The sequence below is a fragment of the Telmatherina bonti genome (assembly GCF_933228915.1).
Source record: "Telmatherina bonti genome assembly, chromosome: 21".
In the NCBI taxonomy this organism is placed as follows: Eukaryota; Metazoa; Chordata; class Actinopteri; order Atheriniformes; family Telmatherinidae; genus Telmatherina; species Telmatherina bonti.
The window spans coordinates 13,146,119-13,159,972 of record NC_136630.1 but is presented as its reverse complement, the minus strand read 5'-3'; the positions used below and the strand labels follow the sequence as shown (position 1 = coordinate 13,159,972).

The window sequence follows — 13,854 nt, the reverse complement described above, 5'->3', positions numbered from 1 at the left end:
CAACTGTGCATGTTAGATATGAGAAGATTTAAAGACTTTTGAAGAGAAAGAGACAAAAAAAAAAAAAGAGAAACACGATTTAAAAAAAAAAAAAAAAAAAAAGCTGCGGGAGATTTGTGGCTTAGGTTTATAGATATAACATAAAATGATATTTCTGGTAATTGCACCCAAAAATGAGGCATATTCATCAACAAATGAAAAAAAAACTCCACTACCTGCACCATCCCTCCATGCATCACTCTTACCACAGTCAGGGATGCCATGGATTCTGGAGCCTGTCATCTCTCCACCATGTGGATCGACACACCAGCATTCCCCTCGGCTCTGGTCACACTGCACTTTCCTGTAGTAACCGTCCTCATCGCAGCTGGGAATATACATCCCTGCAATAATATGCACGCATTCATTGCTATTTATTGAATATCTATAACATGATCACGCATTTCTGCCCCATGCTGATGCCTGAGATGAGTTCAGGAAACAAGGACATCAACACGCCTCGGTGAGTCAGTGATAAGACCATCACAACGAAATAGAAGCAGCTTTTTGGCAAAAAATACTACAGAGACAAAGAAAGTGTCCGCTGTTTGTTTCACACGAGTGTGCCAATGTTGGTGGATATTATTTCAAACATTACGTTGGCATAGTGGGATTCTTTAAGCTGTCAGACTGGCATGTTAAAATGTAGTGACAGCCTGGATGACAGAGCTCCACTGCTTCAGACTCCCTCAGGACATTCCTGTCAAACCCAGAGCAAAGTTTTCTCACAAGCAACAGCCCATCCCATCCTACAACTGAGAAAGAAAATTGACAAGAAATGTAAATGCAGCAGCTGTGCAGCACACTGAGGAAGCATGGATGCTTGGTAGAGTTTCTCATGGATTCAATGGTCATGTTAGCCTTGCTTTTTCCCAGTTGTGTGCTCTGTAATTGACCCCATTTCAGCTTCATATCTGCATTTCTAGTTAGTCAAGTGAGTGTATGCAATATACTGTAACTTTAAAAGGATCTAAGGTTGACTGGTGATGGCTTTCTGTTCAAAATGTGTTAAAAATGCAACTGTAGTACTTAAAAATACATCCTCAAATTTACATTATCATACAAAAAAAAACAAAACATTTACCAAGCTTCTTTTTGGCAGCCTCCTGCACTTGGATCCTCTCCAGCTCAGCGAGGCACGGGGGCTCTGTGAGAATCAAACAAACAAATAAAAAAAGAAAAAGTAATGACACACAATGGCTCAAACTCCTCTCCTTAAACTTAATCTCAATCAATGCTCTTCATAATTACACTTTTTTGCTGATATTGATTTGTTTAAGTCTTCTTTTTCATTCCCCAGAGTGTGATTGATCGAGGAGAGCTTAGGTGAAAGAACATATGGATGCGGACAAGAGGGACAAGGAAACGTGCTGAAGTTCCAGAACAGATAGAAATAGAAACTAAGGGAAAGGCACTTTGTACCGACCTGCAAGCCAATAAATTTTACCAAGCATTTGTGCTTTTATAATGAGATATTTCAGCACGGTAAAGTCCCAAATGAGAAAAAAAAAAAAAAAGTTGCTTAAAATAACCAAGAAACCCAGCCTGTGAGGACAATTCTGCTGCAAGCTCCGCTCTCAGGCCACCTCCACCATCGGGCAGGAAGAAACAAGCTTTCCTTCACCCACCCCTCCCTAACCCAATGCTATTAGGTAAAGTATAAAGTTTGCCAAGTGCCAATAAAACACAGCAGAAGACAACAAAAAAGTTTAAAATAAACATTTTACATTATACAGAAGCGTAGAACTGTCACCCATATTAAAAAATAGGACCATATCATGTTATAACATGATAGTTTTTTTTTAATACTTAAAAATCTTATCATGTAATAACATGTTAGATATCATGTTTTTACAATAAAACTGTCATGTTAAGTAATCATTTCATCACTTGGGAGACAGAGCTATGCTTCTGTAACATTGATTACAATAAAAACTAAATTGTAATAACCACATGGTAAGTAAAACCAAACAAAAGAAAACAAAATTTAAAAAAAAGGGAAACTATAACTGTTGTGTTGTCATCCGTAAAAACAACAAGATTAATTTAATTAATTGTTTAATTACTTTATACTAGATGTGTCCAGCTCGGGTCCTCGAGGGACACAATACTGCAGGTTTTTCTTGTATCCCTGCTCCAACACACCTGATTCAAATGAATCAGCCATTGTGCAGAACTTCACTGGCTGGTGGATCCATTTAATGTAAGGCAGGTGTGTTGGAGCAGGGATACATAGAAGACCTGCAGGACAGTGACCCTCGACAATGGACTTTGGGGACCCCTGGTTTATACTATGGTCCCGTACAGTAAACATTTAATAACAAATATTTATTTTCTACAAAACTTACTAAATATCCTAAAGTATAGAAATTATTTTATGTTGATGTTATTGTTCTTTTTGTGTTAAACAACCTCTCAAAGCCAGCTGATCTGAATCAGTTGATTAACACGTTGCTATGGTGCCGACCGTAAAGGAGTGATATAACAGTGATTTAGCTTATTAAACTACATTTGCATATAAATAAAAATAATGCAGCCAGTTGGCATTAAAATTCTCACTGACCATGATATGATATAAACATAACATTCAGCTAAAGCTCTCAAGTCTTACTGCTCAAATACACATACTTAATAGATGTATCATACAGTTATCGATATCATCCTTATTAAAATCAGCAGGCTGCCAAAAACATTCAAAGGGATATTATTAATTAAAAAATTTTTTCTTTTTTTTCTTTTTATTTTATGAAAAGAGGAGACCGCACACTTGTTTGACCCAAGTGCTTAATGTTATGTAAAGCGTGATCCAGATGGCAACACAGTGGTTGTAACACACTGTAGGCAGATTTATTTGTGCAATTTATTTAGAAAAATCATTAAATCAATGTGCTAAGTAGTTTTTATAGAGCATTCCAGATGGTGAAACATTGGTTTTAACACACTGTTTGCTGATTTTGTCGGTGCATTTCATTTAGAAAAATCGTCTATGTCGTTTCATAATGCAACTTATTTTGAAAAGTGTTTGTTACTTCCAGCGCTATGGTGGAAGTGGCCCGAGAGTGAAGTCTGCAACAGAACTGTCCCCAAAGTGGAGGTCTTCAGGCAGACTCCTCCTAAAATAACAGTGTGTAAGTCTAACAATGCAATGTGACACAAAGATCAGATTGTTTAATGATTTGTGCTCAAGTAGCTCCACCAACATTACCTTCTACAGATAAAAAGTTGATTAGCTCGTCGGTTTGATCTATTGTGTGCAGGTGCGATGGCTGATCAATGAGTGATAAGCATGCAAATTCAGTAAAGGTCAAATGGTGAAAATGTTCCACTTATGCAGGGCTGGGATAAATCTTGATGGAACCACTTGATCATTTGATGCCATCACTACAAATAAAATGTCAAGTACAATATCTCTCCAATGTCTTGATATATGAGCTCAAAATGAGTATTCTCTGTGCACACCAGGCATTTTTAAATCTATTCTCAGATTAACAATTACAGCTAATGTTCAATATTCTCAGCCTCACTTCTTTGTCAAAATGACAAAAACTGACGTTAAAACACATTTTAGTATTGAACTCCTACAGGACGAACATGTAAAGCATCTCATGACTGCAAGCATAAAAAGAGTCTGATGGCACCTTGTAGAAGTTGATGCTTTGCAGTTAAGGTATAAAAATATCAAAAGATGAAAAAAATCTTATTTTAAAAAGAAGTTTAAAATAGATTAGAAAACCTGTCTTAATTTCCAATCAAGGACACTAATTAAGGAGTCTTTTCCTTTTTGAACATTAAGTTACAGGTTAATGTCACAGTATTAATGTGAGGATTATGCTTTTGAGGGCTTTGTAGGTGGAGAACCATAGATCAGGTGATGACGTCCTTGTCTAAAGCAAGGTGAACAGACATTAAAAGAGGCCGCACACAGAGTGATACAGCTAATAAACTGGGTTTAATGTCAGACCTGTACACTGATGAGTAAATGGATAAGGGCTATTATGGTGTTCTGTCTAAACGCTAGAGATTGGTAGGAGAGCAGGAGAAAAGGAAGTGAGAAAAAAGATGAAGAGAGAGAGGAAAAATGTTACGTGTTGTACCATAGAAATCATGTATACATAGACACCTCATTTGGTCTCTGGAGAGTGGACCAGCGTTACCACCATATTAAATGGGACTCCGCTTTTTGAGTCTTGCTGCAGAGTCAATGTAGTTTCCCCATATAAGGTTTTCTGTGGAACAACGCGTATATATTACACACAAACAAAAAGCTTTTCTATATAATTGGTTTAAAAATAATGTTAACACAGTGAATGCAATGCAAGTGATAAATTTCAGTCCTTTGAGGTGTTCATGAAAAAATATATTAATGCTTTACCAAGAGAGCTTTACATGGTAGCATAATTACCTCCGCCATGTAGGTTATGTTTTTACCGGCTTTATTTGTTTGTCTGTTTGTGTTCAAGATAACTTAAAAAGTTATGGACGGATTTTCATGAAATTTTCAGGACTTGTTGGAAACGTGAAAAGAAAAAACTAATTTAATTTAGCTGGTGATTCGGATCACTGTTTGGATCCAGGAACTTTTTAAAGGTCTTGGCGGAGGTTTACGACTTCTGAATTGCACAGTTTTGATACAATACTTTATTTTCAGACTTTGTACAACTGTATCTCTATATTGATAAACTGATAAATGTAAATAAAAGAAAGAGTCAACCATAGTCAAGAGAAAGCCAGCAACTGTTCCATATTTTGTTTAGCATACGGTTGCAATAACCGGCAAAATATTGAAAGCAGATCGTGTGGAATTACATTTCACAAGGTTGAATAATAATTTATTTGACCAGATAAAAATAAATAGATAAATCCAAATGCATCAATAAACAATTAAACATGTTAGTATCAAATTCCTTTATACATTTATTTATATTGTAGCTACCCTATATCTTAGTTAAATTTCATTATAAAACATATTTTAGCATAAAAGCACGTCGTTTTTAATGTTTGACAGTGATCTGTATCATAACAATATCTCCGCCCTTTGTAACAAACTAACCTGTGAGAAAAATCAGGTAAAAATTTGTGAAATTATTCTTGTGGTTGGACCTTACAAATAAATGCATTGGAGGCGCATGGGAGACCCATCCAAGATGGCGGCACGATAAGACGTCAGCTCGTATAGGCAGCATGATACAATGCGGCGTCAATGTAAATATGATGTCTATGTGTTGTACCGAGTCCATTCTGATGCTATATAAAATAACAAAAAAGGATAAAAAGTAGTTACAGTCTACTTTCTGGAGATACCACAGCTATTTAAGTCAGTGTCTTGGATTCGTTCAACCCTTTCTATATGGAAAAGTCAATGTTATTTTTTCTTAGCCGTTGAAGTACGAGAAGGATTGTTTTTATTCTGCAGTCAGGCAAGTTGTCTCTGTGTCAGCACATCGAAGCTCCCAAATGATGTCCAGAATATTAATTTAATGCATCTTTACTTGACCCATAAGATCCTAGTGTGACATACAGTATATAATATATACAGCTTCTGAGACATTTCCTTCTTTTTATGGTACAAACTTTGCTAAAAACCCTGTGGAACACAATCTGATCTTTGTCTTCTGTCCCTTAATGGACACAAGAAAGCAGAAGATTACACTATAAAAATTTTCACATATTACATGGTAATAAATGGTAAACAACCCTAAAATTTGTGATTTTTCTATTTTACATTTTGTTGAGGGACAATTAAAGGTCTCATAATAGAAAAAAAAACTTATCTGATCATTTTTTTCATGCGCTTCTTGGGTTAACTGGTGTCCAGTGTGTGTGGCCATATTTTCATATCTAGACAAAACCTATTGTTCGGTTCGACCCCCAGTCATTTGATGTTGTTTTGTGTTTATTTATTTTATATTTATCCCACAAAGCCCTCAAAGTGATCAAAACCACTCTGATCTGCCACTCTTAGAAGCAGGTGAAAGAAACCGACGTCAGCGCCTCCCCTGTGTTTCCCCCTGTGATCTCACCTTGCTTTTATTTCACCCATTTAGAGATTTTGCTGAAAATAGACCCATGTTTCTTCTGTGGAAATCCCTTCACTCACTTTCTCTCCAGAAGCACAGGCACCACTCCGCTGTAGAAACCTTTGCGTCCTTATAGCTGTCACAGGAGTTGAAGAAGGGTCGGATGCAGACTTCATACTTGTCCAGGTTAATAGCGGCCAGCTCAGCTTGGTCCAAATACAGATCACTGTTGGTGTCTAGCTTTGAGAACATCCAACCGATGGAGTCTTTGCAGCTGGCCACCAGGCTTTTGTCCAGAACTGTCAGTAATAACCACATTCATTGTAGTTTCTTTCTGCTTATATTACATCTCTTTGCACAGACAACTGAGTTGTATGTTTGAAGATTGCAGAATAGAGTTGCTTATAGTTTGTCTAACCTGAAGCGCTGCCAGCTCCAGGTTTGCCAGAGTTATTTTGCTTTGCGTTTCCGTGAAGGAGCTGGAACCAGTCTCTCAGGCGGTCACCCAGATCTGCCAGGTCCTGGCCGGTGCAGCTCTCTGGAGGAAAAATGAAGGAGATCCTACCATTCAAAACTCTGGCAGCTGCTAGACAGCCGCATTACTCACTTTCCCTGAAGTCAGCAACAGACTCAATGCAGCATTCAGTGTTTTCACCGATGTAAAAATCAACGGCACAAGATCCGCTTAAAGTCACACATCTGATCTCTACAATTAGATTTCCATGCTCTGATTTATTTAAGTTTACCATCTACTAGCCATAAGAAAACACTATTTTTACAGTCAGCTCTGAGGCAGCAAACTGTTGTTTGCCTTTAGAAATCCACTTTCAGTATCTTGCTACACACTTAATCCAGAAGAAACATTCGATCTGTTTTTTCAATTGGCATTTGCACGTGCCCAAGAGCACTGGACAATCAATGGAGTTTGGCGGCACTAATAGATTGTGTACACTCTAAATAATTAATTACTACATGATTGAAAGAGCAGTTAACCACATGGGGGGTATTTGGCTAACAGTAATCTCTGAAATTGGTGACTATTGATCCCAAATGTCAAACAAGCACGGGGTTGATTTGTTTTGGGAGAAAATGGAAGTCCTATCTTGCGGTAAGAATGCAGGACAGAATAACATATATCTTTGGTATTTTTTAAAGAAAGCTTGAGTCATTAAAGGAAAGGCAATGATGGAGACAGATTAATCGTCTTTTATGAAAAGTGAAACCTTTTTTTATCTTTTCATGTTCTGGAACAAGTTGTGCATGCTTTTATTTCTTCTCGACTGGACTACTGCAATGGTCTCTATGTAGGTATCAGCCATGCTTGCAGTTAGTCCAGAATTCTGCTGCACGACTTCTAACTGGTATCAGAAAACACGATCACATCTCCCCGATTTTAGTGTACGTTTAAGAATTGATTTTAAGATCTTATTGTTTGTTTTTAAAGCTTTAAAAGGACTGCCCCCCTCCATACATTACCGAATGCTTTCTAATTTACACCCTAGTTCGCACTTTGAGGCCTCAGGGCCAGTCCCAGCTTATGGTGCCTAAGACGAGAATTGAGACTAGAGGGGACAGGGCATTCTCCGTAGTTGGTCCTAGACTCTAGAATGCTCTGCCCCTCCATGTCTGAGCTGCCCCCACATGGTGGAGTGCTTTAAGTCTCGTCTAAAGGCCCACTTTTATTTTTTTGGCTTTTAACACTGTGTGAGTCGTGTGGTCCTCTGTATCTTTTATCCGTTCCATTTTTCTTTTTAATTATTTTATTGGGTATTTATTTATTGCTTAACTTGTTTTTATTATTTTAACAACATTATTATTTCATTTAATTTTTATTTTGGGATATTCGACTCTGTGCAGCACTTTGGCGAAATTCTGTTTTTAAAAATGTGCTTTATAAATAAAGTGGATTGGATTGGATAAAAGTGAGTCCTAGTATTAAGATGAACATGCAGGATGTAAAAGTAAAGGTGCTTGCCTCGTTTCATGTCAGCCCTTGTGATGGAGGCTGCGGTGCAGGGGCAGAATCCAGCACACATAATGCTCAGGTCTTTGCCTGTGAGGCAAGCCTGCTGCTCCAACTTACACTGTAAGCGAAGGCGAGAAAAGGCAGGGATGCAGTTAAAATATTTATAAGGATGACCGCAGGACAAAGATTGCTCATTCAGACGAGACACTGCACTTAAGGAGAGGCAGCAAGAATGAGCTGTCATTTTCATCTGTCTTCTCATGCAAGGTCAAAATTAAAAACTACACATAAATCAACATGGTCCTGGCAGTGGCTGGTCTGCTGTGATGTCACTCAAAACAAAGTCGGTCATTAATCATAGGCCACATTGAGCCTTTGCACTTGTCCCACTGAGAGCAGTGATGAACTGTGCTGCCCTTATACACAACATATATGTCAGCACAGCAGGAAAGTGCACTTGACTGGTCTCCGCTAATTATTTAAAATTGACATGGCCACTTTTTATTTTTATAAGGGCTGTTGATATTGCTAAATTTAAACAATAAAGAAAAAAGACAGGAAAAGTAAACTAGAAGAAACATTACTGTAGAATATTTGATTTTACCTCTGAAGCATAGTTGTGTCCGTCAGAGCCGCATACAGGTGAAGAGGCAGCCGCAGGACACGGTTTACAGCTGCTTTCATGCAGCTCCAGCTGCTCTGACTGTTTGACTCTGAGCAAGAAAGAAAGATAAAGTTCAACTGTATACACATAATAATACACAATTACTGTTCCAACACAACAAAGATAAATATAATTTTGTTTGTGGTGTTCATGATACACAACAAGGTATATTTTAAGTTAGCTGCTCTGTGAGGTAGTTCTTAGCATAAGATTAGCCTAGCTTGCTATATTAGCATGCTAACGTGTTCACTCCTGCATACTCATGAGTTGCTAACAATTAGTGTGTTAGCAACATGCTATCAAGTTAACACATCAAAACCTGTATTACTTTCAAAATAAACAATTCTATTAGTCAGAAACATTTTTTAAAGATGGAAACTGCTTGTCTTTATGTGATTTAATCTATTCAGTAATTATCTATAATTGACTGAAACTAATCAGACAACAACTCAAAATGCCGCCTTTCCTGGCTCCATAAGTATCCGTTGCTTATTCCTCTAAGGTCCTGGTTTACCATTTGGTAGAGGTAAATTTGAAGTGATTGTGATGAAATTGTGGAAATAAACCTGCCTGAATATCTCTACCACTTGGTTGCGGCCATTTCACTGTTGTTAATTATTACACTAAATCTCAACAATTTGCTAAAAAACATTTATTCTGATTCTTTTTGTCCAAAACAAATAGAAACATGCCGAGAAACATTTTTTTCTCTGCATTTTCTTTAGTATGAACTTTAAAGGGTTAAGTTATGTCGTAGGAAACGCTGTTGTTGAGCAACTAACTGAACTCCTTAACAATGGAAATATGCAGCACACCATGCAATTTGGCTTCCAAGCAATGCACTCTACTGACACTGCATCCTGGAAGTAATCTAATCTAGTCTTAACAATAAAGGGTTGGTCGGTGATGTTTTCTTGGCTCTTCCCAAGACTTTTGACACTGTTAACTAGTCTGTGTGGCTGACAAAGCTATTGAACTTCAAACTGTCCTTAAATACAATTAACTGGTTTAAGTAATACCGTGCAGACCACAACCATTCTGTAATGACCAAAGATAAATGATCTTTGCTTAGTGCCTGCACTACAGGTGTGCTACAGGGGTCAATCTCAGAGCCATTGCTCTTCAGTTTGTACATCAGTGATCTTCGCCTCATCTGCGGCAGCGTGGAGATCTTGATGTATGCTATAGACACGCATGGTCATCTTTGCTCATGGGAGGGATGCAAATTTAGTTGCAGCTAAATTATTTAAATTATCCGTAGCTATGGAAAAGGCAACAGAGTGGCTTAACAACCCTGCCTTCCACTGAACACAGGAAACCTGTCACAGTGTACTTCTCAAACAACATCAAAGTGACTTTCTCAACAAATATTTAGGCAGTCACATGATTGAAAAAAAAAAACGTCAGTGAATCTAAAAACCTGGGGATCATTGTTGATTCCACACTTAATTTTACAAAACATACTAAAAAAATTAGTTTGTTTGTACTAGTTCTCAGGAAAATTTGAGAATTCTAAACCTTATTGTACCAATTTAAAAATATTAGATAAGGAGTACGTTAAAACCAGCATTGTGACATAGGCTACATATATGTATATGTAAGGAATAAAACAACGAGGAGCTGTGCATTAGACGGTTATAATGCTGCGCGTTGTGGTGTTCTAGACCCCGCGTTCTTCCGCGAAATGCATTATAACCGTCTAATGCATGGATTCAAGTTGTTTAATCTGCTTATACCATGGTCCCACTCAGTAAATATTTTTTAACAAATTTATATTTCTTTTTTTTACTACATTTGCTAAATATGCTTAAGTATTGGAACTATTTCATGTGGCCCTCTGGGTGAACTGGGGTATTTCATTCAAAACTAATTGATTAACTTGTGTGTGACCTAATCAAGCTTGTAAATTATAAAGCAGACTTTAAAAAGACAAAATAAAACTTTTGGGTAAAAATAATCCTTGATCCATTTAAATTCATTGGCCATACCTCAAAATGTTTTGCTGTATTTCATGGTTGCCGTTTTGAATATGCTAACTATTTTCACCTCTTCCCAGCAGCTTGGAAATCTGGACAGCAAATTTATTCTACACTGCACATAACTTTATGGCAGTGGAAGAAATTCCATCAAATGCAGTCCATTGTGTTGTCTTGGAGACACATTCTTTTTCTAACCTTATATTTATTAAATAAATTAATTTAATTGTGTTTGTTTGTGTGCATGGACATAAAATTTAACAGCAGTCCTGAGAAGTCCCCATTTGCAAATTAAGGCGATGGTTTTGTGTTGTTTTTTCTAAAACCTTGTATGTTTGAATTTGTTTAGCTTACATGACATTTCATATCAGCCATGGCTTTGGCTGCTTGTTTTCATTGTGAAATAATAATATCACAAGCATTTAGAAAAAAGGAAAAAAAACAAACATATTAAGAAGACTAAATCACTTAGATTTTTGTTGGCAAGGGGATGTTATTAAATTCTTCAACGCTCTGAGGCATACATCTTAGTTTTGTGGACATATGAAAACAAAATTCTCAGAATTGAGAAGATACTTTTGTGAACAGATTATATGATAACCACCTTGCAAGAGTCACACACAGACTAAAAACAACAAAGAAAAATCTCTAAAAAGTAGTTTTTACTCAATTCGGCAAACTGTGACCCAAAACAAGACATTTTTTATGATAGCTAGCTGACTGACAGTGATAATGTGTGTTAATATTTGGACGCACTGCTCATGAAATTAGCCTCGGTTGCTTTCCTCTCTCACACCACCTGCCTTTATGTTCATTGAGCACAGCCATGCAGCTCTGCTGTATGACTTCTTCGACTCCTTCTTAATGATGCTGAGATGGCTTGGTGTGGATGCACTCGTGCTTATTACAGTCTCTCATCTCTGCAGTGACTCTGTAAATGACGCACTTTATTGAAAAAGATAAATGCCTGTTGCTGCAGATAGACTTTGCAGGTTGTAATAATTCACTTCATTAATTCTTTCCAGACCACATCCCGGCTCATTTGTTTTTCACTCAGAGTGGAATAAATGAGCGTCGGGGCAGATAAATTGTTTTCACAGAAAAATAAAGTCTAGGAGGAGAGAAACATTCATTTCACTGTTATGCCACTGAATAGTTAAAAATACATCATATTTTTGTATAGCTTAAATTGTAATGGTTTATTAGTACCCATTTTTTGTTGTTTGCTATGTTCTAAACACGGTATGTTCAGGTATGATTAAGTACAAAGTCAAATACATCATGTATTCTTCAAAAGTACAGACAAACGCACCCAAATGAGAGGACACCCTGACCACTGGATTCTCCCTGAATGTGTCGATCAGTTTTCAGAATATCGGATTCAAATTTGACAGATACTCCCAATCCATAATTGATCTGAAATTCACTTAGATAAGAAATTAAAGTGTTTAATAGTGTTGGAATTTTAAATTGACTGTGAATTTGAATCTTTGCAGAACTTATCACAGAATTAGTTCTTAAATTAACCATTTCCCATCAGAAATTTTCCAGCTAGTTGGAAAGCCTTATATTTTTAAATCAATAATGTTTCATTTATAAGGACTTCTAGGTGACTTGATGTTCCTGGTGCAGCAGAAATACTTTTTAGCATCTTTCCAGCCTCGAAATTTATAACCTTATGTCTCACTTTTTACAAACCCAAAACAAAGCACCCTTTTGATTTAAGGACTGAAACTCCTCCTACCTGTGCTCCAGTTTCTTGCGATTGACACACATGGCCCGTTGGTAGCCCTGAGCAACACAGACCTTATGCTGGCTGCATTTCACATTCTGGCACGGGTCCTTGGTGGTGTCGACAGCTGTGAACACAGAAATACATGTCAATCATACCTGAGAGGTTTTTGTTTAAAATCTCTATTTTTGTCCCCCCTAGCAGGCAAAAACAGCTTCTGGCTGCGCTTTTGTTCCTTTTGACAAGGAGCATGTGTTCCACAGACTCTTAGTGAGTATGCAAAAACACAACTGCTGCTATTTGCTCTGTTGTGTAATCAAGTTCTGTGCAATTACACCACCTAAAATTACACCTCCCATTCTCTCAAAACTATCTTTTATTCAAGTGTGGGCACTAAAAAAAATCATGCAACGCCCAGTGGAAAATTATTCTCACAGTGTGCACAAATGAGTCAATTGATTTTATAGGATGCGCTGCAAAAAACATTGATGCCTAGCTGTCATTAGTGTGGAAGCCCATCGCCTAAACCAATGCCAGCAGTCTACATGGGCTGTCTCTGAAAACCTGACAGCCCTGACTGAGCGTCTCCTTCTTTTGGCTTTCCACATCTCACTTCCTTCATGTCAACTTATCACTGTCTCTCCCCAGCTCTCCTCTTCTCTCTCTCTCACACAGAAACTCACACTCCATCTTTGTCTCAAGCATTCCCCTCTTGATCCCTCCCCCCACCCTCCGCTGCGTCTTTGTCTCTCTTCAGAGAGTTGGACGGTTCAATACCAGCCTCTTTTCCACTGATAGGCTAAGATGGAAATAGCATCATGTCCTCCACCTTCCTCAGCCAACGGTCAATGCCATTGGAAAGTGGATGTCGCACATTCCCAGTCCATTTGCCACCTTTCTAGAAAGGCCTTGGAAAAACTCTAAGGCTCAAGATAAATTTCAGAGTGAGTAGCAGGCGGCAGGGCGCTGAGAGAAATTTAAGCTGTGAAATACTGAGTCAGCTTCAAGCAGCTGTTTTGTAGTCAACAGGGTCACCAGACAAGGCGACTAGCAAGCAGATCCTTGCAAATCTGACAGCTAGGTGGTACTTTGAGGTGGAAACAAGGAGGAAATAGTGGACTTTTATGGAATTAGTGGTGACAAGAAAATCCAGTGGGAGATTAGCAATGTGGTGTGTTATGTAGTCTCAAGACAGATTGTAAAAACTGTAAATTGGTCTATGTAAAAACATCTCTCAATGTCACTTTTAAGACATCTTTCTTCTCTTCTTCACTGTAGGATGCAGATACTGGTGATATTTGCATTCTTGCAACAATGTGACCTTGATGTTTCTGACATAATGTCAACATTTGCTGCTCTTCTCCTTTAAGCACAAGGCTGCCAATTCAAATCCCAACTCCTTTCCACGACGCTTTATACATCATGAAATCAGCAATTTTCTAACTCTTAAAAAAAAAAAA

General features: G+C 37.7%; 1 protein-coding gene across 1 annotated transcript in view; it reads right to left on the bottom strand.

Moving 5' to 3' along the window:
* The window catches only part of LOC306771787 (testican-2), a gene marked incomplete at both ends in the record, with an annotated part of 47,293 nt that overhangs the window by 1,098 nt on the left and 32,341 nt on the right, over positions 1 to 13,854 (bottom strand). Inside the window, 7 exons of the mRNA XM_079261104.1 lie at positions 246 to 383; positions 1,124 to 1,186; positions 6,137 to 6,355; positions 6,475 to 6,594; positions 8,032 to 8,140; positions 8,627 to 8,735; positions 12,407 to 12,521. Of these exons, the coding sequence (XP_079117230.1) occupies positions 246 to 383; positions 1,124 to 1,186; positions 6,137 to 6,355; positions 6,475 to 6,594; positions 8,032 to 8,140; positions 8,627 to 8,735; positions 12,407 to 12,521 (873 nt within the window). The remainder of the gene's footprint in view (positions 1 to 245; positions 384 to 1,123; positions 1,187 to 6,136; positions 6,356 to 6,474; positions 6,595 to 8,031; positions 8,141 to 8,626; positions 8,736 to 12,406; positions 12,522 to 13,854) is intronic.